Source organism: Ranitomeya variabilis, chromosome 1 (genome assembly GCF_051348905.1).
Source record: "Ranitomeya variabilis isolate aRanVar5 chromosome 1, aRanVar5.hap1, whole genome shotgun sequence".
NCBI lineage: Eukaryota > Metazoa > Chordata > Amphibia > Anura > Dendrobatidae > Ranitomeya > Ranitomeya variabilis.
Genome location: NC_135232.1, coordinates 200,557,949 through 200,584,920, shown reverse-complemented (window position 1 = coordinate 200,584,920; position 26,972 = coordinate 200,557,949). Strand labels below are relative to the sequence as shown.

Genomic DNA, 26,972 nt, shown 5'->3' with positions numbered 1-26,972 from the left:
CCCTACTTGAATTCAATACAGGAAAAAGTTTGCTATATTAGCACATTATCAGTTGTGCTCATCAAAATAGTTGAAAGACTGGCATATTTAAATAGTTAAGGTGTTATTTTGGCTTTGCTCAATTCTGCATGGGGAGGTGCGCATTGCCCATAACATCAGGTCTACTGATACCCGTCAGGTTGCACAGTAGACTCCACCGGTCCATGCTCAGATCCCAATGCGGAAATGATTGACGACGATAATGCTCTAATCCCTACCTCACATAAGATTTAATACTATGCCCTTCATCGGATCCCAATGTATAGAGCGGCCTCAGGAGCTGAGCCTGCACCATATCCAATAGATGCCTTCAACAGCAACAAGTAGAGCTTGCTCTGATCACTGCTGTTTAACCATCTAATGCCATCAATCACTGATGTGGCAGTAAATTGACAGATTTCCAGTGTGCCAAGACCCCGTGATTGCGGACTGTTGAGAGGTTGTCATGGCAACAGGAGGTCTGCTGAAAGCCCCCATTGTTGTCATATAGTCAGAATGGCACAAGCTGAGCTTACAATGGTATTTCAGTGTATAAAACAAGTGATTGCAGGTTGAAGACAATACAATTTAAAAGTTTTATTAAAAAAGTTTTTTTCCCCCCCCATATCCAGAAAATGTAGTAAGAAAAAATATTTACATGTCATTTACATTGAATAACAGCAACCTAAAAAATGAAGGAAAAAAAAAAAAAATGGACTGGAGGGTAAGACAAAACTGGAAGATCATGTAAACTGACCGTTTTGTCAGGAACAGACAAAAAAAAAAAAATATATATATATATACACAAATTTGATACCACCACACAATTACTCAAACAGTACAGATCATTCCCTGAAATAAAGGAACTGGTTAGGATTTTTTTTTTCCTTTACACGGTTTTGGCAAAATAGAAAGAGCAAAATAACAGACAAATGCAGATAAGAAAAAAAAAAAAAAAAAAAACGACAATCTATACATTCAGTCCTTAAATAAAATGTAATATTCCAGTCAAGTGGTCTCTTCACGGAAGTCTGCTAGAACTGGAGCTCATAGAAACAAGAGGTACAAGGCGGCTAAAGCTCCATTTCTTCTTCTTCTCGATTCCACATCGGGTCTAGGTCACAGTCCACATTAGAGGCACAGGATTTGTCCGCACCCGTTGGGTTCACTTTCCGGAGGAGGAGCGTTACAGGCGTGCTCTGGATTTTCTTCGTTGTTTCCCTATTAGCTTTGTGGCTGCTAACAACGCTGGAAGGTTTATTCACAAGGATCTCTGGTTGGGGTCTCCAAAGAACCAGCTCCATAGATGGACGATTTCTAAAATGGTAAGGAGTAAAAAATAAGTTATCAGGAATCTGCACTCACTGAGAAACAAACTATCCTTACAATCTAAAGTCTCACTGAATGAGCGGGCTCTCACAGTAAGGCCATGTTCACACGTTCAGTATTTCATTAGTATTTGGGTTTCTATTCCACTTCCTCCGATTGTAAGCAAAAACCAGAAGTCACACACATACAGATTTAAAATACTGAAAGTATGAACTAGGGCTAAGAAAAATATATATTTATAATATGTGGCAAAAATTAAGATCAATTTTTTTTTTTTTTTTTTTGAGACCCTTATTGCATTTTATTGCTATGTTGCGGCAGCCAGAAAAAAAACAATGCAATTGTCGTTTTTTGCTTTATTTTTAATAGTATAAAAGGAGGGTGATTGACCTTTTTAAGGTTTAGCTATTTATTGTTTCATATAATGTATTTAATACTCCCTTTAGGGGACCTGAATCTGCTATCTTCTGCATCAGCACTGCTATGGATGATGAAAATCACGATCTCCTAAACGCTGGCTCTCACAGGAAAATCAGAATGACAGGTACGGGAGTCTTCAGCAGACCCCCAGCCTTCATGGCAACCCATCGGTGCCTCGAGGTCACATCACTGGCACACCAATGGGCATGGGCTCTCTCTCTCTCTATATATATACCGTATATATCTATCTATATATCTATCTATACACCGTATATACTCGAGTATAAGCCGACCCCCCTAATTTTGCAACAAGAAAAACTCGGAAAACTTATTGACTCGAGTATAAGCCTAGGGTGGGAAATGCAGCAGCTACCGGTTAATGTCAAAAATAAAAATAGATACCAATAAAAGTAAAATTAATTGAGACATCAGTAGGTTGTGTTTTTGAATATCCATATTGAATCAGGAGCCCCATATAATGCTCCATACAGTTCTTTATGGCCCCATAGATGCCCCATATAATGCTCCATGCAGTTATGGCCCCATAGATGCCCCATATAATGCTCCATGCAGTTCTTTATGGCCCCATAGATGCCCCATATAATGCTCCATGCAGTTATGGCCCCATAGATGCCCCATATAATGCTCCATGCAGTTATGGCCCCATAGATGCCCCATATAATGCTCCATGCAGTTATGGCCCCATAGATGCCCCATATAATGCTCCTTGCAGTTATGGCCCCATATAATGCTCCATGCAGTTATGACCCCATATAATGCTCCTTGCAGTTATGGCCCCATATAATGCTCCATACAGTTATTGCCCCATAGATGCCCCATATAATGCTCCATGCAGTTATGGCCCCATATAATGCTCCATACAGTTATGGCCCCATATAATGCTCCTTGCAGTTATGGCCCCATATAATGCTCCATATATTGCTCCATACAGTTATTGCCCCATAGATGCCCCATATAATGCTCCATGCAGTTCTTTATGGCCCCATAGACGCTCTATACAGCATTGTCCCACATGTAATGCTGCTGCTGCAATAAAAAAAAATAAATCACACTCACCTCATCGCTGCCCGCTGCTCCTCAGCGTCCCGTCTCTCCACACTGACTGTTCAGGCAGAGGGCGGCGCGCACACTAATAAGTCATCGCGCCCTCTGACCTGCACAGTCAGTGCAAGAGGACGGGAAGACGGAGCGGCGCCCGGCGGATGGAACGTGGACAGGTGAATATGAAATACTCACCTGGTCCCGGGCGCTCCTGACGCTGTCCCTGCCTGTCCCATGGTACCGCAGCTTCTTCCTGTAATGAGCGGTCACCGGTACCGGCGTACCGCTCATTACAGTAATGAATATGCGGCTCCGCCCCTATGGGAGTGGAGTCCATATTCATTACTTTAATGAGCGGTACCACGTGACCGCTGAATAGAGGAAGAGCTGCAGCGAGGGAGACCATGGGACAGGCTAGGACAGCGTTAGGAGCGCCGGGACCAGGTGAGTATGCGATAGTGATGTGACGTTCACGAACGAGCCGACTCAAAGAGCCGGCTCTTCACTGTGAACGATATGAGCCGGCACCTATCAGTGAGCCGCTTGTTCTCTAGTGGCTCTCTGCTCTCCTCCCTTCCCTGTGCTGCTGACGTCAGCCTGGTGGTGGAGGGGGAGGAGAGGAGCCAGGAGAGACTGTGTGCTGGAGGGGGAGAGAGGAAAGCTGCTGCTGAAAGTACTCAAATCCAAAAATAAGTCTAGAATTGCCATGAAAAACACACAAGACTCAAGCCACAATGTTCAATAATATTAAATGCAGTAATGTTTATTAATAATTACAAAATAACAATAATAATTTTTACCAGCAAAAAAACCTCCAAGTGTAAATGGAGCGTATATATCCACATAACATCAATAAAAAAACCTATCTGAGGAATCAATAGCAAAAAATGCCCATACAAAAGGACCTGTCTTTTAATGAGCTGCAACCTGTCAGAAAATGTGACAGTGGTGCACAGAGCTCAATGAACATCGGTGGTGGAATAAATAGAGCTTTAATTAGTTAATTACTGCCACACAGCATGTATATTAGCAGGGCAGTTTCTAGCCCAAAAATGACACAGGGCGAGAGTAGGAAATTTCTCCCCCCCCCCCCCCCCCCCCCGGCACCGAAAATAATAAACATTATTTTTGTGGGCTTGAGTAATAAATAGAGAGCAGGCTTGTATCTTCCCTTTTTTTAATAAATTATAATTTGCCTTTAACTTATATAGAACTTGGGGAAAAGGGACAAGTATGCTAATTATTAACGGTGAGAACAAAGTTGTAGGTAAATAATATCTATTAATTATTTTGGAAACAGATCCTAAAAATTGTAGGTTGCAGATTTATGAGAAACTGACTCTTCTAGATTTAGCCGCTGCAAAAGCATTAATAGCTTCCGAATAATTCAGCTTTTCTGCCAGTTCATTTTCTATTGATAAAATAGCAAGAGATGATAACCTCTCATCTGTCATTGTGGTACGAAGATATGTTTTTATCAGCTTCAGTTTGCTAAAGCTTCTCTCACTGCTTGCAACTGTAATCGGAATAGTTAGTAATATCCTCATGGCAATCCATATGTTTTTAAACAGGTCATGAGAGTGCGTGTAATTTATGTGCTTCAAAACCTCCAGTGGTGTTATAGAAGAATTTGAAATCATTGGCTGAATATGTTTTAATTCTTCCAGCAATTCATTGCCGTCAATGTCACATTGTAGTTTGTCTACCTCTGCAGTATGGCTTAGCATATTTTCCAACGATTTGCACATATTTTTAAGTTGTTCTTTTTCTGGCAAATCTTTAATGTTGTATAGAAAGCCCCAACATTTATTATGCTCAGACAGTTGTGAGAAACGCCTCTCCAGTGATGCAACCATGTTATCTACAAGAGGGTAGAAAACAGAAATCTTAAAATGTTGCTCTGCATCTGTAATTAACTCATCCTGACTTTCATAGTCAAACAATTTTTTTTTTTTACTGGGCCTTTTATTTATTGTAAATTTAGCTTCGATGCCCAAGTCTGTAGCCATTTCAGTGGCCACGGTCTTTGCAGATTCATAGCCAGAATCACGATATTCTTTTACAAATATGGTACACTTCTTCAACAAATCGTTGCATCGAGTCATCTCCATATTTTTTGACTGCATAGATTTACTTACGATTTGTACCTGAAATAAAAGGTCATACCATACTACCAGTGTGATTAGAAAGGCAAAGTCTTCCAACATCACTGACAGTGACTTTGCTTCAGAAGCAAGAGTGGGATCATCAACCTTTTGCTCCAAATCTAGGAGAGCCTCGTGAATTTCCGGATATTGATAGCGTACTGCCTTTAAGCTTTCAACACGGCATTCCCAACGAGTAGCACATACCTTCTTCAGCGTAAGATGCTTCACATGTTCACTTATTATACACCATCGTTTAGAAGATGATGCAAACAGGTTATAAAGCCTTTGTAACACACCGAACAGATTTACAGATTTTACCGATGATTTGGAAGCGTCACCTATAACCAAGTTTAAACTATGGCATCCACAGGGGTTAAAAAATGCCCGAGGATATTTTTTTAAGATTCTAGCCTGAACTCCTTTTTGCATGCCTATCATGTTGGCACCATTGTCATATCCTTGTCCTCGACAATTGTTCATGTCCAGGTCACATTTACTAATCTCTTCTAAAAGGAGATTGGCGAGACTTTCCCCAGATGTATCAGTAGCAGGACGATAGCCAATAAAATGTTCCTTTATTGCTACGTGATCATCATCTATATCAACAAATCTTAAGGTGTATGACAACTGTTCAGTGTGACCTGCATCTTGTGTGCAGTCCAACATTATTGAAAAATACTTAGATCTTTTGGCTTTTTCTAGAATACATTTCTTCACCTGAGAGGCCATCAAGCAGATAATTTCATTTTGAATTAAATTTCCACAGTAATGTGTATGGATTTCCTGGGAAGTAATTCGTTTTAAATGATCTCTCATTACTGGTTCAAATTTTCCAAGAAGCTCTATAAGCCCAAGGAAATGTCCATTATTTGGTGTAAACAATGTATTTGACGATCCTCGAAAAGCTAAATTATTGGTTGCCAGGTATACAGTTACTGCCATAACTCTTTCCAACACTTCTCGCCAGCGGTTATGTTCCTGTGTAATCTGGGTTTGCAAATCTTTATCAATTCCTGTATTTTTTTTAAGATTATTCTGTGCATCAATCCATGCATGACGTGAATTTACATGTGCAGCAGACAATTCATGTGTAGATAGGTATTCCCCAATATGTGCCCAGTTGCTGATGCCTATAGTCCCAAGCTTGGATTTTGGATTGTGATCAAACAACTTACAGCAGAAGCAGTACACTCTGTCTGCAGAAACAGAATATTGTAGCCATCGTCTGGGTACCTTCTCTCGATTTGGCAGCACAAGGAATCCATAAAATGAGGAAAAATGACGCTTTTCATTGTCCCTGGGGTATATGAAATCAGAGGCAGGCAGAGGTTGTGGTCCTTGGAGGACAATATGGTCTTTTACTTGACCCTTGATTGGTTTTGGCCACAATGCTATATCTTTATAGGTAAAGACATCCTTATTTGAACACTCTGAGTTATCTTCGGAAATGTCTGTAGAAAGAACATCATTTGTACTTCCAGACTCATGCGATGACACAGCTGTAACAGCCTCTGCAGGTTTAGGTGCAGTCTGCTCATTTTCAGATGTATTTATTGAACAAGATGTTTCAGACTCCAGTGTTGAAGACATCATTCTTGATTTGTGATGTTCATCTCCAGATTTGGGATCACGTTCTTCATGTGAAAAGTAGCTCAGACTTTGAGAGCCTGAACCTTGTGGTTCCGTTTCTGAAGAAACATATCCTGGGTGTGGTACTGCACTTTCTGTCTGCAAGTACATTGCCATTAATTTTGCACCTTTTGCATCTTCACTCTTCTTTTTTTGCTTTCTTTTTCGAAATTGTGCTCCTGAAGGCTTAGGAGGTGGCATTATAACTGGTCTTTAAAAAGAAAAGACAAAAATTTGACAGTAAAAGATATCATTTTATGTTATGCAATCATACAAGCAGAATGTTGAAATGTTTGTCTGGTGCAAAGAGTGCGCTGGGTGAGGATGCCACCAGACTGCCAAAGATGAGGTAAGTCAGCTGGGCCCCCTCCCGGGTTTCATGCTGTGGGGCATGCCAAATCAGCATGCCCCAAGGGTGGTTGGGGGGGGGGCAGGTGTGGGGGTCCCCATCCAAAAAAAAAGGCTAGCCCAACCCATCCCATCCCTCAGACCCCCTCACCTGTTCAGTGTGTCAGTGCCCTCTGCCCTCTGAGTCTGAGCGCGCTCAGACTGCTAAATGGGGCTGCTGGGAAGGGAAGGACTAATCCATAGGCAGGGGGTGGGCATTTTTGCTATACTGCTACCACTGTCAGACTAGACTGCAGCCTGTCCTGTCCAGCATTGAAATTGGCAACAGCCAGGCAGCCTAGTCTGACAGTGATAGTGTGTGTGCTTAGCTCTTTGATCACTGTCTCAGGGAGCGCCCGTGCTCAGCCGAGAGCGCGGCGCCCCTGCTATCAGTGTGGGAGTGGCCGAGCTGCCTCATCCTGGCTGTTCATTCTCGCTGTTCATCCAGCGCGGAGCGGAGGTGAGTGGCGGCGCCGAGGTGGCCGCAACCATTATGTGCGGTGCGGGGGGGGGGGCGCGGCGACGCGAGGCGATGATCTGACCGCTCAGCTGTCAGATTTGCAGCTGAGTTCGGGCAGGGCGCGCCCGCGCTCAGCACTGAGCGCGGCATCCGCGCCCCTGACAGCCCTTAAACAGCAGCAGCAGCGGGCAGGGGACCACCGGGGCCCGAGGCCTCTCCTGCGCCCCCCGGCCCCACGGCGCCCCGTGTGGCCGCCCTGCCCGCCCTGTTGAAGAAACGGCCCTGTATATTAGCGCTCACTACCTCTATCAAATTGTACCGATAAAGATTACAATTACAGAGTGGACACAGGGCAAGCTAAGGATAATGATGATGTCCGGGTCTCCGTTCCTATACCCCGTTGCACATTTTTTGCATTTGTTTGATGTTCTTATAATGAAAAATAATATAAACAATGTTAATCTGTTAACTAGAAGGTTTTGTGTCATTATTTTGGTGAGATTACTGAAGAGCCGATTCAAGAGCCGAAAGAGCCGGCTCTTCTTGCTGAGCCGAGCCGAAAGAGCCGATTCCCAAAAAAAAACCGAAGTCCCATCACTAGTATGCGACACTGCTCTCTCCCCCTCACCCGCCGACCCCACTGCCAACCATGACTCGAGCATAAGCCGAGAGGGGCACTTTCAGCCCAAAAATTTGGGCTGAAAATCTCGGCTTATACTCGAGTATATACGGTATCTATATCTATCTATATATTTTTCTATCTATCTGTACTCGAGTATAAGCCGAGATTTTCAGCCCACTTTTTTGGGCTGAAAGTGACCCTCTCGGCTTATACTCGAGTCAGTGTCGGTGTGGGGTCGGCAGGTGAGGGGGAGCGGCGGCTGTGATATACTTACCTGCTCCTGGCGCTGTCCCTGCATGTCCCATGGTCTCCGGCCAGCGCTTCCTGTGATATACTTACCTGCTCCTGGCGCTGTCCCTGCATGTCTCATGGTCTCCGGGCAGCGCTTCCCGTGTTCAGCGGTCAAGTGGTACCGCTCATTAAAGTAATGAATATGCACGCATATTCATTACTGTAATGAGCGGTACGTGACCGCTGAACACAGGAAGATGCCGCCGGCTCCCGGAGACCTTCTGACAGTGAGACGCTGCCAGGGGACCGCGCCGGGAGCAGGTGAGTATATCAGGGGAGGGGGAGCATTGCGCGATAGTCACCTTCCACATTCCATCGCTGCGCGCTGCTCTGTCTTCCGTCCTCTGGCTGTGACTGTTCAGGTCAGAGGGCGCGATGACGCGATTAGTGTGCGGACCGCCCTCTGCCTCAACAGTCACTGCGGAGGATGGAAGACAGAGCAGCGCGCAGCGATGGAACGTGGAAGGTGACTATCGCAAGTGCCGGGGGCCTGAGCGAAGAGAGATGAGTATGTGTTTTTTTTCTATTTTAATCACAGCAACAGCAAATGGGGCAAATGTACGGAGCATCTTATGGGGCCATAATGTATGAAGCATCTTATGGGGCCACAATGTATGGAGCATCTCATGGGGCCACAATGTATGGGGCCATAATGTGTGGAGCATCTCATGGGGCCATGTGTGGAGCATCTCATGGGGCCATAATGCATGGAGCATCTCATGGGGCCATAATGCATGGAGCATCTCATGGGGCCATCAACCTTTATGCAGCATTGAATGGGGCAAATGTTTCTATGGAGCATCTTATGGGGCCATTATTAACCTTTGTGCAGCATTATATGGGGCATCTTATGGGGCCCATCATGAACTGTATGGAGCATTATATGGGGCCCCTGATTCAATATGGATATTCAAAAACACTTAACCTACTGATGTAGAAATTAATTTTACTTTTATTGGTATCTATTTTTATTTTTGACATTAACCGGTAGCTGCTGCATTTCCCACCCTAGGCTTATACTCGAGTCAATAAGTTTTCCCAGTTTTTTGTGGCAAAATTAGGGGGGGGGGTCGGCTTATACTCTGGTCGGCTTATACTCGAGTAATATACGGTATATCAAAACCTACACATATTTAGTATCACCACGTTCAGAATCGCCCGATCAATATAAAAAAAAAAAATTAACCAGATTGGTAAAAAGCGTAACGAAAAATAATAAATAAATAAAAACGCTAGAATTACTTTTTTTTGGGTCGCCATTACATTGCAATAAAATGCAATGATGGGCGATCAAATAATCATATCTACACCAAAATTATATCAATAAAAATGTCAGCTTACAGCGCAAAAAAATAAGCCCTCACCCAGCCCCAGATCACAAAAAATGGAGACGCAAAATTACGCCTTTATCTTACCAAAGTTTGGGGGAAGGGGGGTTTCATCACTTAACCCCCGGAGCATTTTTCATTTTTTGCTCCCCTCCTTCCCAGAGCCATAACTTTTTAATTTTTCCATCAATATGGCCATGTGAGGGCTTATTTTTTGCGGGACAAGATGTACTTTTAAACGATATCATTGGTTTTACCATGCCGTGTAACAGAAAACGGGAAAAAAATTCCAAGTGCGATGAAATTGCAAAAAAAGTCCAATCTCACACTTGTTTTTTTATTTGGCTTTTTTGCTAGGTTCACTAAATGCTAAAACTAACCTGCCATTATGATTCTCCAGGTCATTACGAGTTCATAGACACCAAACATGTCTAGGTTCTCTTTTATCTAAGTGGTAAAAAAAAAAAAAAATTGCGCCATTTTCCGATACCTGTAGCATCTCCAATTTTCGTGATCTGGGGTCAGGTGAGGGCTTATTTTTTGCGTGCTGAGCTGACGTTTTTAATTATACCATTTTGGTGCAGATATGTTTTTTTGATCGCCCGTTATTGCATTTTAATGCAATGTTGCGGCGATCAAAAACGTAATTTTGGCGTTTTGATTTTTTTTCTCTTTACGCCATTTAGCGGTCAGGTTAATCCTTTGTTTTTATTGATAGATCAGGCGATTCTGAACGCGGCGATACCAAATGTGTAGGTTTGATTTTTTTTTATTGTTTTATTTTGATTGGGGCGAAAAGGGGGTGATTTGAACTTTTATATATTTTTTATTCTTTTTATATATTTTTTTAAATTTTGGCATGCTTCAATAGCCTCCATAGGACGCTAGAAGCTGGCACCACTCGATCGGCTCTGCTACATAGAGGTGAAGCACAGATCACCGCTATGTAGCAGAAATGCAGGGTTGCTTTGAACGCCGACCACAAGGTGGCGCTCAAAGCAATCGGCCATCAACAACCATAGAGGTCTCAAGGAGACCTCTGGTTGTTATGGCAATGCACCGATGACCCCCTATCATGTGACGGGGGTCAGCGGTGCGAGCACTTCCGGCCACACGGCCTGGAGCACTAGTTAAATGCCGCTGTCAGCATTTGACAGCGGCATTTAACTAGTTAATGGGCGCGGGCGGATCGCGATTCCGCTCATGCTCATTGCACGCACATGTCAGCTGTACAAAACAGCTGACATGTCACGGCTTTGAGGTGGGCTCACCGCTGGAGCCCACCTCAACGCGGGGGTTCTGCCAGCTGACGTACTATTCCATCAGCTGGCAGAAAGGGGTTAAAGAACCTAGACATGTTTGGTGTCTTTGAACTTGTAATGACCTGGAGAATCATAATGGCATGTCAGTTTTAGCATTTATTGAACATGGTATATATAAAAAAAAAAAATATTGCATTTTTTTTTTGCACATTTTACCGCACTTGGAATTTTTTTCACCCTGTTCTCTAGTACACGATATGTTAAACAATTATATCGTTCAAAATTACAAGTTGTCCAGCAATAAACAAGCCCTCACATGGGCATATTGACTGAAAAATAACAAAGTTATGGTTCTGGGAAGAAGGGGAGAAAAAAAAAAAAAACAAACCTCCAAAATGAAGGGGTTGAAGAAAAATAAATAAAAAAAATTGTTTTATTAATTTTCACATTATAGAAAAAAAAAAAAATGATTATATTTATATATATATATATATATATATATATATATATATATATATATATATATATATATATATATATATATATATATTTGTTACATGTTTGATATCTGTGTACGCATACTGACCTGGAGAAGCATATTGCCAGGTCCATTTTACCTTATAGCGAACATGGTAAATACCATGATAAAAAATAAATAAATAATAACGACTCTTGGAAGAAGGGGAGAAAAAAAAACAAAAACAGAAAATAGCACAGTCAGGAGGAGGTCAAAGGGTTTTTCCAAAAAAGTAACAAAGATGGCCAGAACTAGGCAACAGGCCATCATGGGTTACTGCTAGTACAACCCTTTTAAAATCCCTGCACGTCACCGAGATCCAGGTCCTTAGCACTCTACCCATCACTAAAAAGACTGCTCTGAAGCGCACCGTTCAGGAGACAGAAGCACTCGCCTCTTGCCAAAATGTGCCCACCGAGCAGAGTAGACTTTGTATTCTATGGAGCTTGTACTCTGCCCATGATTAGCAGTGCGCAGCTCAGCAGGTGCACATAGTGGAAGAGACGTCCTCCTCCTCCACACTACAGGACATTCAATCTGTTGCAGGCCATGCACTACTTATTTTAGTCCTCTTCTCACAAATGTATTTTTTGACCAAACTCATTTTAAATGCACTTGTTAGAAATCTTATTCAACGGAGCACTTACATGGAAGCCACAATTTTTTGGGTTAGAGAGTCATCCAATCCCTTTTTGAAGCCCTCCACGAGTACATCAGACATTACAAGGGTGGGGAAATGACCTTCTCTTGAGTTATCGTCATCTTCATCCTCGTCCTCAACATCCAGCCTGAAAAGGAGGGAAAAATAAATAAATTTGAAGTCGGAAGAATGGAAAATACTTGCATTTTAATTGTAAGGGCTTAAACGCTGGATATACTCCTTCTGGGTAAGTGGTGGAATTATCCTGTGGATCTCTGGGGGAGCTTTCACAATGTACATGGTATACGTCCTTTATGCATCAATGAGGACTACAGACGCTGTAGGCTGCCTGGACTTTTAAAATTATGTACTCCCACTTGTAAAACAAAAATATAATAGTCGGCTCCCGTAATGACACCATTCCAGTGATGTTGGTGCCATGGCCGCCGGGGTTTGAGACTCCTGGGCTGCTGCGCTCTCACTTCTGCTGGTGCAAGGTTCAATCACGGGAACAACAGGACCAGCGTGGGAGGAGAGTATTTACGTTATATTTATTTTTAAACATATTTGTCATCACCTCGTGCGGTTCGTAAATGCTTATAAAATATACACATTTATTCCATATGATGGAACACAAAAGGGGAAAAAAAAAAAAGTTACAGAATCACTCCCCCCCCCCACATCATCTCCCAAAAAACATGAAAGAAAGTTTGTTACAGATAAAGACTACAGCTCTCCCCCAAAAAACCAAAGTCCTCAATTAGCTGAAAGACAAAAAAAACCAAAAAAAACCCCAAAGGTTATGGCTCTCAGAATATGGCGGCTGAAGCTGTATCTCTCTCTTCTACTTTTATGGAAGAGATCACTTACAGTAGGAGTCCATCACAGATGCGGGTTCAGCCCCCACAATACACACATCCCAGACTATTTATTTATTTATTAAAAAAAAAAAAGCTAGAAGAACAGCAGCTTGGCACCGGAAGGCATGGGATTTGGCAGAGGTCTACACGTGTACAGTGGGCTCAGAATTATTCATATGCAGCCTGCATGCCCTAAAGTTTGGCACGACTCTCGATTTCCGCCATACGGGCCTGTGGATGTAATAGAGGGCTCCTATACTGGGAAAACCCTCTAATCAGGAGACAAAGGTGGAAAGGTGGTCCACAGAGCCCACTAGGAACATCAATTCATTACATACACGGCCCATTGACTTCAATTTTTGTTGACTAGGACGTGAATAACATCCTATGCAGGAGTCTGCACGTGCATGATGGGGCTCCGGAGCAGAGGTGGGAAATGGCGGCTATGTTACAGGTGCTGTCGGAGTGGCGCTCCAGCCGAGGCTATGAACCCTTTACATGCCACGGTCACTCTTACAGCAGCATTTTAAAGGTGCAGATGCTAGTGTGCACATCGCTTACCACCCCTGCCTGTGATAGGTACTAATGGGCTACCATGGCAGCCAGAGGCCTGCTGAAGGTTCCCATGGCTGCCATCTTGGTGCTCCTGTGAAGCTTAGTCATAGGTTGGGCTCCGTAGTGGACCATGATTTTTCCCATTATACGTCGGTATAAAGGAAAAACGACAGCACAAAAATAAATTCCCTGTTCATTAAAGGGTTTGTTTAAAGTGGACAGAACAAATATCCGGTGGTCTCAGACAGTGCTAGGAACTAGACACATGACATTATAGACTGCCCATAGTACTCTGGCCATAATTTTTTTTTTTTTACACCCAAACAATTTGGCCAATTTAATTGATGATACAGGCCATATATTACCTGCTTTCTATGTCTCTAAGTCTTCTCAGCGCAGCATCAAACTGCGATTCTACAGCCACTTCCTCCATGTCCTCTGTCGGAGCCGGGAGCATCATGGCATTGGACTGGTCCGCTACGGTGGGAAGTACAGCAGCTTCCTTCACTTGTGAATGGCTGGAGGCCCAGGATGGCGGCCCTGAGCCTTGAGTAAAAACATCGAGAGCTTGAGATGCTTGAATCACAGATGGTGTGGGAGATGCTGAAACTCTTCTTTTCTTCAAAGGGCAGCTTAGAAGAAGATGAAAAAGCTAAGTTACAAATAATGCAGAAATCAACCCCCATGTGGCATGTCTGCCGATATCAGCCACGGAAACTTTATCTAAGTATTGGCCAATCTGTCTCTGATCAAGACATGCATACAGCGCTGGGCTACTGATCAATGGCAGATTGGGCAGCGTACAATTCTCTTTTTAAGAGAGGCAGAAGCCCCGGCACCTCCAACAACATCAGCCGCATCCCTGTAAGGCTACGTTCACATTAGCGGCGGGCGCCGCATGCGTCATGCGCCCCTATATTTAACATGGGGGCGCATGGACATGCGTCGCACTTGCGTTTTGCGCCGCATGCGTCGCTGCGGCGCCCGCGTCCGGGTGCAGAGGACGCAGCAAGTTGCATTTTTGCTGTGTCCAAAATCAATAAAAAAAAGACGCATGCGGCGCAAAACGCAGCGTTGTGCATGCGTTTTGCTGCGTTTTTGTTTGCGTTGTGCGCTGCGGCGCCGACGCTGCGGCGCACAACGCAAATGTGAACGTAGCCTAACATGTGTGATGATGAAGCTGCTTTGGGGGGAGGATGTACTAGGATTGATGGGAAGGCAGCAGCTGTGAGCCCATAGAAAGTTGTTCCTTTTTCTTTCCCAGGCATTCCTCTGGTGTCAGGCTCAGGAATACAAACCCCTGCTGGGTAATAGTGCCGGTATGCTCCACGTGCTACTTACTCATCATTATCCTCTTGGCGCCTGTGCTTTCTCCACAGTCTAGGGTGGCTTTAAAAAAACAAAACAACAACCTTTAGTATGTGCAAATATTGATTACTTAAAAAAGGAACACAACATAAAATAGACAAAATGAAAAATATAACAGTTTTAACCTAATTTAGGATCCTTTAGTCTAATATTGCAATTACACACATGGTCAAAATTGTTGGTACTCCTCGTTTAATGACAGTATAACCCACAATGGTCACAGAAATAACTTGAATCTGACAAAAGTAATAAATAAAAAATCTATGAAAATGAACAAATGAAAGTCAGACATGCAGTAGTTTTTCAACCATGCTTCCACAGAGTTTCAAAAAAACAAAACAAAAAAAAACCTCATGAAATAGGCCTGGACAGAAATGACGGTACCTTAGCTTAATATTTTGTTGCACAACCTTTTGAGGCAATTCACTGCAATCAAACGATTAACTGTCAATGAGACTTCTGCACCTCTCGACAGGTATTTTGGCCCACTCCTCCAGAGTAAACTGCTCCAGTAGTCTTGTGTTTGACGGCATGTTTCAGCTCTTTCCAAAGATGCTCAATAGTAATTAGATCAGGGCTCATAGAAGGCCACTTCAGAATAGTCCAATGTTTTCCTCTAAGGGTACGTGTCCACGATCAGGAGGGCCGGCGGTTTCGTCGGAGCGGCAAACCCGCTCGGCGCTAAGCCCCGCCCCCTTCTGTGACGCAATGATGCCGGATGTGTTCATTGCACACATCCGGGATCATCGCACCCCACACATAGGGCCCCGTGATATACCTTGCGGTGGCGCAGCGTCGCTGCAAGGAACACGGACATGCTGCGATCTTAAAAGACGCGCAGCATGTCCAGAGTCGCAGGGCCGCCGGGTGCGTGTTACCACGCATAGTGGAGACGGGATTTCATAAAATCCCCTCCACTATGCTGAAACATCTGGACGCTGCGTGTTTGACGCTGCGGCCCCACGCAGCGTTTCCTGATCGTGGACACGTACCCTTAGCCATTCTTGGGTGTTTTTAGCTGTGTGTTTTGGGTCATTATCCTGTTGTAAGACCCTTAACCTGTGACTGAGACCAAGCTTTCTAACACTGGGCAGCACATTTCTCTCTAGAATCCCTTGATAGTCTTGAGATTTCATTGCACAGATTCTAGACACCCTGTGCCAGATGCAGCAAAGCATCCCCAGAACATAACAGAGCCTCCTCCATGTTTCACAGTAGGGACAGAGTTATTTTCTTGATATGCTTCATTTTCCCATCGGTGAACATAGAGCTGATGTGCCTTGCCAAAAAGTTCCATTTTTGTCTCATCCGTCCATGGGTCATTCTCCCAGAAGCTTTGTGGCTTGTCAACATGTAGCAAATTTCTGGCTTTATGATTTTTTTTTTTTCCCCCAACAATGGTGTCCTCCTTGGTCTTCTCCCATGAAGTCTACTTTGGCTCATACAACGACAGATTGTGCGATTTGACCCTGATGTTCACCTTAAGGGTAAGTTCACACAGGGCATTTTTGTTGCTTTTTTTTCTGCAGCAAAACCTGGTCTTCTTGGCAGGAAAGAAGCTGCAGCAAAAACGCAGGTATAGGTACGTTTTTGGTGCGTTTTTTTTCCTCCTTGTCCATGCTAAAGTCCTTGGATTTTCAGCAGCAAAAACGCAGCAAATCATGATACCTGCTGCGTTTTGTGTTTTTTTTTCAACACCCATTCAAGTCAATGGGTGAAAAAACGCTGCAAAAACGCTGAAAGTAGTGACATGCTCTATGTCCAAAAAACGAAGCAAAGCACAAAATACTGATCAAACAAAAAAACAGTGTGTGTGCGCATGAGATTTCTGAAATCTCATAGGCTTTGCTGGTACTGTAAAAAGTAGCTGAAAATTAGTATAAAAAAAAAGCAGCAAAAACGTCCGGTGTGAACTTACCCTTAATCTGTTTACACGTTTTTCTGGGCTCTTGTGTTACCATTTGTGTTATCAGCCTCTTTGACTTGTCATCAATTTTCCTCCTGCGGCCACGTCCAGGGAGGTTGGCTACAGTCCCATGGATCTTACATTTCTGAATAATATGTGCAACTGTAGTCACAGGAACATCATTCTGCCTGGAGATGGTCTTATAATTTTTATCTTTAACATATTTGTCTATCATTTTCTTTCTAATCTCCTGAGACAACTCTTTCCTTCTGGTCCATGTTGAGTGATATACACACCAGTGAGTATCTGTAGCCCTATATACAGGCCCACTCACTGATTCCAAGATTGTAGACACCTGTGGTGCAAGTTAGTGGACACACCTTGATTTAACATGTCCCTTTTGTCACATTATTTTCAAGGGTACCATCATTTCTGTCCAGGCCAATTTCATGAGTTTTATTTTTAAAAACATTCTGTGGAAGCATGGTTGAAAAGCAATGTCTGACTTTCATTTGTTTATTTTCATAGATCTTTTACAGACTCAAGTTATTTCTGTGACCATTGTGGGTTTTTCTGTCATTAAATGAGGGCTACTAACAACTTTGACCATGTGTATAACTGTGAGAAATATGTAAAGAAATCTTCTGTGTCGCAGCTCGGCCATGTTTTTATTTTTTTAACACATCCAATTGTGGAACTTATTGTTATCCCAATATCTAATTAAAAGGGGGTATCCATCCGGGACATACATACATACATACATACATACATACACATATATAAAATGTACCCAAGGACTAACAGGCAGATAATTCAACTTACCTGCTTGTGGTGTGCGGCGCCGTTCTTTCCCGGCACAGACCGCTCCTGATGGAAATTCAGAAGCATCTGTCGACGTCACGTCGGAGGCTTCCTTTCCACTCAGTCGACGGAGCAGGACTTCCAACGTCATTCTGATTGACAGCTGGATCCCCACTGCCTAACTCGAGGAGCAGGCGGTCAATCAGAATGACATCAGAAGTCCTACCCCGTCGCATCAACAGAGACTTCTGGATCCCCGGCAGGAGCAGCCTGTGACCGCTCTGCAGGAGAAGAACGGCTCAGTGCACAACAGGCAGGTAGGTTACAATTACCTGTCTGATAGTGCTTAGGTTACCTTCTCTTTTCATTTTTTTATGAAGTCCCACATATACCCTTTAGGCCTGTCCCACACGTCCAGATAATTCCGGTACCGGAAAAATCGGTACCGGAGTTATCCGTGTCCGTGAGCTCACGTGGCACATCAGTGTGGCACACGTGCCGCCCGTGTGCCGACTGGGTACCACACAGACCGTGCAGGAGACAGCGCTACAGTAAGCGCTGTCCCCTGCTTTGGGTGCTGAAGCCGCCATTCATTTCTTCTCTCCAGCAGCGTTCGCTGGAGAGAAGAAATGAAAAATCATTGTATTTTGGGTTTTTTTTGCGGTAGAAATAAATATTTTGTCTCCACCCCCCTCCCACCCCCTGTGCGCCCGACCACTGGAAAGAAAATACTCACCCGGCTCCCTCCAAGCGTCCTCTCCGCGCCACAGCTTCTCCTGTATGAGCGGTCACGTGGTGCCGCCCATTACAGTGATGAATATGCGGCTCCACCCCTATGATCAGCAAGCCAGTTAGCAAAGCAAACTTAGCCAAGTTCATGTGATGAGGGGTTAATGTTTAACACCAACTTATGGGTCACAGGATTCATATCTGTTCCATTTTGTTACCTCGGTTATTTGCAGCAGCATCCTCTAGACCCCCCACGTGTGCCCCTTCTGCTGTTTGACCTGCTGAACCTCCCACCCCAGTGTTGTGTGAAACAGTCAACAAAACTATTAAAAAAAAATAATAATCACAGCTTAACACATGTTCTGCTACTTACCTGGTGCCCGTTATTTGAGGCAATGAATGGATCCATGAAGGATTCTGGTTCTGTGCTTCAACTCCCAGAAATAAACCACCATTTTCACCAACATAACTGGGGGTCACAAACTGATTGTGCATGTAGTGGGATCCGTTACCAGTCAGTCCACCACCCATGGGTAGGTTATTTATTGGGCCGAATTCACTGACTGATGAGCCAAGAATTGAAAGGTCGACTATCCCAGGAGTTGGAGGCCTCTGTAGGAAAGCGTGAGAAGTCTGGTGATGCTCCATCCCGTACAATGGCACTGCACCAAATGCCCTGTCAGTGACTGCCATTCCAGCTTCTACCTAGAAGATTAGATATTTAACAAAAAAATAAATAAATCAGTAAAATCAAACTTCTATACACATTTCCATGGGCTGAACACATTCACAGGGACCTCTCAGCAGATCTTAGCCAGCAACACAATGAGACCCACTACACAACGCAACAGAGGGCTAGGTTCATTATTTCCACCACTGTGTGCTCCCGACTTGCCAGAGGGTCATTCACTCATCGTTTGTTCATCAACATTTTTTTTTTTTTAAGGGGTCTTCTAGGGTTCCTGTCCCACAGCTGAAATTAGTACAATGGGGAGATAAAAAAAAACAAACACTTGCTCTACTCACCCTCTGCCGGTCCAGCACTGAGTCACTGCTCACGGTGTCTTATTGTCTGTAGCGCTGACGTGACGCCGACAGCCTACAGCCAATCGTGCAGGGACGCTGCAACCAAAAACCCACAAAATACACTCCAATGGCACTCGGAGATAATAAAATCCTGAGCTGGAGGCTTTTACTTCTACGTGGAGGCCGTTACCTATTTTTTGTTGAAATTCGCCATGGTCTCAGCTCAAGAACCTCCTGGACCTGATCCGCAATCATGTAGACGGTATAGACACCATTTCCATACCCCAGTCATCAGCAGAACATGCCACACAGACCAAAAACTGGGCCGTGCACTGCTGGCTTCTGTTTTGTGGACAAAGCAGTGCTAGGTCATGGCAGGCCACAGCACCTTGTACTCATACTTTATTTTTATAAATCTCCATATGTTATCCTACACTAAAGCTCCCCCATACACCTTAGATGGCTGTGACCGAGCAACGCTGTGTTCTCCAGTCATCTGATGGCGGCTTATCTCAGGGAGAACAAAAGGATCGGGGTCTAAAATCAGACATGGTGGATCCATAACTCACCTGACATCATCTGTCTGGGCCCCCATAAAAATTATACTGTCGGCTGAACCCGTCTATAGCAACTGTCGATTAGTCTAATATGTATATAGACGGTTGGATTATGGTTAACAAGCGAAGATCAGCTATCGTATTTTTTGGATTATAAGATACACTTTTTTCCCCAAAATTTTTTTTGGGGTAAATGGGGGTGCGTCTTATAATGCGGATATTACCAGACGCGGTGGAGCAGGGTCCAGGGTCACTGCTGGAGGAGGCAAGAGTGGAGCGTTGCTGCAGGCCGGGATGAGGGGGTGTTCGGTGGTGCGGGGGCTCTGCCGACATTTTGTGAAAGGCCAGAGCCCCCGCACTTACATGGTTCACTATGTGTTGGACCCCGGGAAAATGGTTGCTGGGGGAGACACATGCGCAGAATGGAGATCTCACCACCAAGATCTTGGGAGATGAGATCTCAGCACTGAGCCCCCGCAGCAGCCATTTTCCTGCAGAGCCCCCGCACCACCGGCGCACATCCGAACACCCCTCATTGCAGCCTGCAGCAACGCTCCACTCCTGCCTCCTCCAGCAGCGACCCTGCTCCACCGCAGCCTCCACCCCCGGTAAGCAATAAGACGCATGGATTATAAGAAGCAACACCATTTTATTAAAAAAAAAAAAAAGAGAAGGGTTTTTTTCTCCTATTTTTCTCCTCAAAATTTGGGGTGCGTCTCATAATCCACAAAATATGTATATACAAAATGGATTGGAGTTTATTTTCTGTCCGATTCATAGAGACTGGCGAATACTGAAGGAAGCAGAAGGACCTAATACAAGAAATTCACCGGCATAAATGATGGCATCACTCGTCGATTCGAGGGTTTTGCTCCGGGATGTTTACATGGCACAATGAAGAACAAGCACGCTTATGATCACCACGTCTAACGCACCTCAATCCAACCACAGTAGTGTCCATACTCCCTCAACATTCCCAGCAACATGCAAACCCTGCCGTCCCTACACCACCCTCGGAGATCTGGGATCAAAGCGTTACCGCACAGATCAGAAAGTCACACGGACCCAAAACTGCAAGAAGGAAAACTACAGTAGCTCATTAGGAACGTATAGGTGAGGAGGAACTCAGGACTCTTGTGCCACCACATCGCCCTGGGCCGGCCGGAGGGTCAGCAGGGCCAGGTAGCCACGGAGGGGCCGGCCGGAGGGTCAGCAGGGCCAGGTAGCCACGGAGGGGCCGGCCGGAGGGTCAGCAGGGCCAGGTAGCCACGGAGGGGCCGGCCGGAGGGTCAGCAGGGCCAGGTAGCCACGGAGGGGCCGGCCGGAGGGTCAGCAGGGCCAGACAACCACGGAGGGGCCGGCCGGAGGGTCAGCAGGGCCAGACAACCACGGAGGGGCCGGCCGGAGGGTCAGCAGGGCCAGGTAGCCACGGAGGGGCCGGCCGGAGGGTCAGCAGGGCCAGGTAGCCACGGAGGGGCCGGCCGGAGGGTCAGCAGGGCCAGGTAGCCACGGAGGGGCCGGCCGGAGGGTCAGCAGGGCCAGGTAGCCACGGAGGGGCCGGCCGGGGGGTCAGCAGGGCCAGGTAGCCACGGAGGGGCCGGCCGGGGGGTCAGCAGGGCCAGGTAGCCACGGAGGGGCCGGCCGGAGGGTCAGCAGGGCCAGGTAGCCACGGAGGGGCCGGCCGGAGGGTCAGCAGGGCCAGACAACCACGGAGGGGCCGGCCGGAGGGTCAGCAGGGCCAGGTAGCCACGGAGGGGCCGGCCGGGGGGTCAGCAGGGCCAGGTAGCCACGGAGGGGCCGGCCGGAGGGTCAGCAGGGCCAGGTGGCCACGGAGGGGCCGGCCGGAGGGTCAGCAGGGCCAGACAGCCACGGAGGGGCCGGCTGGGGGGGTCAGCAGGGCCAGGTAGCCACGGAGGGGACGGCGTAGGGGGGTCAGCAGGGCCAGGTAGCCACGGAGGGGACGGCCGGGGGGGTCAGCAGGGCCAGGCAACCATGGAGGGGCCGGCCGGGGGGTCAGCAGGGCCAGGCAACCAGAGGGGCCACCGCGGGGGGGGGGGGGTCAGCAGGGCCAGGTAGCCACGGAGGGGCCGGCCGGAGGGTCAGCAGGGCCAGGTAGCCACGGAGGGGCCGGCCGGGGGGGTCAGCAGGGCCAGACAACCACGGAGGGGCCGGCCGGGGGAGGTCAGCAGGGCCAGGTAGCCACGGAGGGGCCGGCCGGAGGGTCAGCAGGGCCAGACAACCACGGAGGGGCCGGCCGGAGGGTCAGCAGGGCCAGGTAGCCACGGAGGGGCCGGCCGGGGGGTCAGCAGGGCCAGGTAGCCACGGAGGGGCCGGCCGGAGGGTCAGCAGGGCCAGGTGGCCACGGAGGGGCCGGCCGGAGGGTCAGCAGGGCCAGACAGCCACGGAGGGGCCGGCTGGGGGGGTCAGCAGGGCCAGGTAGCCACGGAGGGGACGGCGTAGGGGGGTCAGCAGGGCCAGGTAGCCACGGAGGGGACGGCCGGGGGGGTCAGCAGGGCCAGGCAACCATGGAGGGGCCGGCCGGGGGGTCAGCAGGGCCAGGCAACCAGAGGGGCCACCGCGGGGGGGGGGGGGTCAGCAGGGCCAGGTAGCCACGGAGGGGCCGGCCGGAGGGTCAGCAGGGCCAGGTAGCCACGGAGGGGCCGGCCGGGGGGGTCAGCAGGGCCAGACAACCACGGAGGGGCCGGCCGGGGGAGGTCAGCAGGGCCAGGTAGCCACGGAGAGGCCGGCCGGGGGGGGGGGGGGGGGGGGTCAGCAGGGCCAGGGAGCCAGAGGGGCCGGCCGGGGGTCTGCAGGGCCAGGTGACCATGGGGGGGGGGCACTGTCTGGAGGTCTCCTGGTTACATAATGGGTCTGGGCAGTGTCGGATCAGGCTGAGATCACATCTGTGTTACACAAGGAACCAAAGACATCAGTGAGATCAGTGCTGGGACTTGTAGTACTACGGACAGCTCCACAATACGGGGGTGCCGCACCACGCTTCCTCCAACCACCAGCACAGGTTGTCGCCCCCGGCCGTCACTCACCGTCTAGCGCGTCTCCGGTTCCTCTCGCCGTTCTCTCGGATGACTTCCCGGTGACCGAGTTGTCCTCAGTTGCTCCTCCGCACAGTGACCGGCAGCGCCGCTGCTCAGCCGCACATATCCAATACTGGGCGGAGCTTCTACTTTTCTAGAACGCTCTGCAAGTTTCTACCGTCCTACCATAGAGGCGGCACTGGAGGTGGGATAGAGAGGATGGGGCGGGGTCTATAGGGTCACCGAGAAAGAAAAAGTGTCGCTTCTTCTTGTGCCGCCATCTTTTTGGTTACGTTCTTGACAAGGCGGGTATGCATTTAGTAGACGAGACGTACTTTTCATGTTTCCACAGGTTGTGCCTAATGAGAGGGTGTAATCGGCATAAATGATAAACTACCTATTTCATGACCTAATTTGCTGGTGTATTACATGGCTAACTGGGGGATGGGCTCACCAAGTGATGAAAACTATTTGCTGCTTATATCAACCAATCACAGTGCAGCTTTCAGTTTCCAACTCGTTATGAAATGAGAGTTGCGCTGTGATTGGTTGCTATGGACAACAACGCCAGTTTTGATAAATAAGGCTACTTTCACACTAGCGTTAACTGCATTACGTCGCAAATGCGTCGTTTTGCCGAAAAAACGCATCCTGCAAAAGTGCTTGCAGGATGCGTTTTTTCAGCATTGACTAACATTAGCGACGCATTTGCGACGCAATGACACACGTCGCAACCGTCCTGCGACGGTTGCGCCGTGCTGTGGCGGACCGTCGGGAGCAAAAAACATTACATGTAACGTTTTTTGCTCCCGACGGTCCGCTCTTTCCGACCGCGCATGCGCGGCCGGAACTCCGCTGGAACTCCGCCCCCACCTCCCCGCACCTCACAATGGGGCAGCGGATGCGCTGGAAAAATGCATCCGCTGCCCCCGTTGTGCGGCGGGGACAACGCTAGCGTCGGGGACCTCGGCCCGACGCACGGCGACGGGCCGAGCCCGACGCTAGTGTGAAAGAAGCCTAAGGCTTTATAGTTTAAAGGGAACCTGTCAGCAGGATTGTGCACAGCAGCCTACACACAGTGTCAGCTCGGAGCCGATACACTGATTACAATAATAGCTTAGGTGAGGAAATCCGTCTTGAGGTTGTTGTTTAATCTTTATTTTGAGTTAATGATATGCTCATGCTCCGGGGCGGCCTGTGGGGGGTCTTCATGTGGTGCTCTGATTAGATTTTCCTCTATATGGCTTATGACAGTATATAAAAAAAAAAACAATTTTAAAATGGTGCAGTAGCAGCTATCAGTGCATATAAAGGCGATCGCTGAGAGCTGCTACTGTGCAGGTGGCGACATCTTGGAGGAGGAAATTGTTTCTTCTCTAGCAAGATGGCATCTATCAGATCACCTCTATATACATCGATATCTGCTACTGCGCAGGCACAGTGGGCGCCATTTTCAAATTGTTTTTTTTTTTATATTCTCAGGATAACCTAAAGCATATTTATTAGTGATGAGCGAATATACTCATTACTTGAGATTTCTCGAGCACGCTCATGTGTCCTCCGAGTATTTTTTTAGTGCTCGGAGATTTCGTTTTTATTGCTGCAGCTGAATGATTTACATCTGTTAGCCAGCATAAGTACATGTGGGGGTTGCCTGGTTGCTAGGGAATCCCCACATGTACTTATGCCGGCTAACAGATGTAAATCATTCAGCTGCAGCAATAAAAACTAAATCTCCGAGCACTAAAAAAATACTCGGAGGACACACGAGCGTGCTCGAGAAATCTCGAGTAATGAGTATATTCGCTCATCACTAGTATTTATTAACAACACAGTACACATGCGATTATGCTGCAGCGCAAGGTCCACGGCTGACACCTGCCTGCAGAAGGTTTTTTTTCTTCAGTATGTACCGTATTTTTCGGACTATAAGACGCACCGGACCATAAGGCGCACCACAAATTTGGGGTGAAAATTGCAGAAAAAAAGATTTTTTATAAGATGGGGGTCCGTCTTATTGTCCGAATTTACAGTATCTTACCTGAGGGCTGGCGGTAGCAGAGCAGGGTCACAGGAGGCATGGTGTCGGCAGAGGTGGGGTTATGCGGTACGGCGTGCACCTGAGCAAAGTCCCTTCCTGCTTAGGTGGGCGACGCCACGGCCTGGTGTCCATGGGAGGGTTGCAGCAGTGGTTACCGGCAGAGGTGCTGGGATGAGGAGGCGCAGTGAGAGGTATGGCGTGAGAGGGGTCCCTTTCCCCGGTGAGGTGATGCAGCAGTCCGGTAATGCAGCAGAGCCGGGTGAATCCTGTTGTTATCGGTGGTGGCGGCCATCTTCCTGAGGTCGCGCGTGCGCAGATGAAGCGCTCTGCTGCCCGGGGCTTCAGGAAAATGGCCGCGGGATGCCGCGCGTGTGCAGATGGGGATCGCGGCGGCCATTTTCCTGAAGCCGAGTTCGCATCTCAGGAAAATGAAGTTGTTCATCCTACTGTGTGTGGTGGGGCATCATACTGTGTATTGTGGCTTGGTATCAAACTATGTGGGAACACTATGGAGCTTCACTAGGCACTATTTCTAAATGGGTGTAAAAAAAAATGTGGGGGCGGAGTTAGAGGGTGGATTTAATAGGAAATAACTAAGTGCTGTAATACACTGTGTGCAGAATTATTAGGCAAGCTGTAGTTTGATCACGTGATACTTTTTATACATGTTGTCCTACTCCAAGTTGTTCAGGCTTAAGAGCGAACCACCAATTAAGTAAATCATGTGATGTGCATCTCTGTAATGAGGAAGGGTGTTGTCTAATGACATCAACACCCTATATAAGGTGTGCTTAATTATTAGGCAACTTCCTTTCCTTTGGCAAAATGGGTCAGAAGAGAGATTTGACGGGCTCTGAAAAGTCCAAAATTGTGAGATGTCTTGCAGAGGGATGCAGCAGTCTTGAAATTGCCAAACTTTTGAAGTGTGATCACCGAACAATCAAGCGTTTCATGGCAAATAGCCAACAGGGTCACAAGAAGCGTGTTGGGAAAAAAAAGGCGCAAAACAACTGCCCATGAATTGAGGAAAATCAAGCGTGAAGCTGCCAAGATGCCATTAGCCACCAGTTTTGCCATATTTCAGAGCTGCAACATTACTGGAGTAACAAAAAGCACAAGGTGTGCGATACTCAGGGACATGGCCAAGGTAAGGAAGGCTGAAAAACGACCACCTTTGAACAAAAAACATAAGATAAAACGTCAAGACTGGGCCAAGAAATATCTTAAGACTGACTTTTCAAAGGTTTTATGGACTGATGAAATGAGAGTGACTCTGGATGGGCCAGATGGATGGGCCAGAGGATGGATCAGTAAAGGGCAGAGAGCTCCACTCCAACTCAGACGTCAGCAAGGTGGAGGTGGGGTACTGGTATGGGCTGGTATCATCAAAGATGAACTTGTGGGACCTTTTCGGGTGGAGGATGGAGTGAAGCTCAACTTCCAGACCTACTGCCAGTTTCTGGAAGACAACTTCTTCAAGCAGTGATACAAGAAGAAGTCAGTATCGTTCAGGAAAAACATGATTTTCATGCAGGACAATGCTCCATCACATGCCTCCAACTACTCCACAGCGTGGCTGGCTAGTAAAGGTCCCAAAGAAGAAAAAATAATGACATGGCCCCCTTGTTCACCTGATCTGAACCCTATAGAGAACCTGTGGTCCCTCATAAAATGTGAGATCTACAGGGAGGGAAAAGAGTACACCTCTGGGAACAGTGTCTGGGAGGCTGTGGTGGCTGCTGCACGCAATGTTGATCGTAAACAGATCAAGCAACTGACAGAATCTATGGATGGAAGGCTGCTGAGTGTCATCATAAAGAAAGGTGGCTATACTGGTCACTAATTTTTTGAGGATTTGTTTTTGCATGTCAGAAATGTTTATTTAGAAATTTTGTGCAGTTATATTGCTTTACCTGGTGAAAATAAACAAGTGAGATGGAAATGTATTTGGTTTTCATTAACCCCTTCCCGACATGTGACGG

At 46.8% G+C, this 26,972-nt stretch overlaps 1 protein-coding gene across 1 annotated transcript; it reads right to left on the bottom strand.

Annotated features, from left to right (window-relative positions):
- Positions 1 to 592: 592 nt before the first annotated feature.
- Positions 593 to 23,175, bottom strand: CCDC117 (coiled-coil domain containing 117). The gene is made up of 6 exons (XM_077292008.1): positions 22,959 to 23,175; positions 18,705 to 19,036; positions 14,869 to 14,916; positions 13,893 to 14,159; positions 12,120 to 12,260; positions 593 to 1,335 (listed from the first exon to the last, which is right to left on the bottom strand). Exons 2-6 carry the CDS (start codon positions 19,022 to 19,024, stop codon positions 1,092 to 1,094), a joined length of 1,020 nt encoding a protein of 339 aa, XP_077148123.1. The 5' UTR covers positions 19,025 to 19,036; positions 22,959 to 23,175; the 3' UTR covers positions 593 to 1,091.
- Between the last annotated feature and the right edge of the window lie 3,797 nt (positions 23,176 to 26,972).

Excerpts from the sequence above, each read along its gene's own strand:
- CCDC117 (XM_077292008.1), bottom strand. The coding sequence starts at position 19,024 with ATGGCAGTCACTGACAGGGCATTTGGTGCAGTGCCATTGTACGGGATG. Across the intron at positions 14,160-14,868 it reads CGCCAAGAGGATAATGATGA|CTGCCCTTTGAAGAAAAGAA; the intron begins GTAAGTAGCACG and ends TCTTCTTCTAAG. Across the intron at positions 1,336-12,119 it reads CAAAAAATTGTGGCTTCCAT|AAATCGTCCATCTATGGAGC; the intron begins GTAAGTGCTCCG and ends TTACCATTTTAG.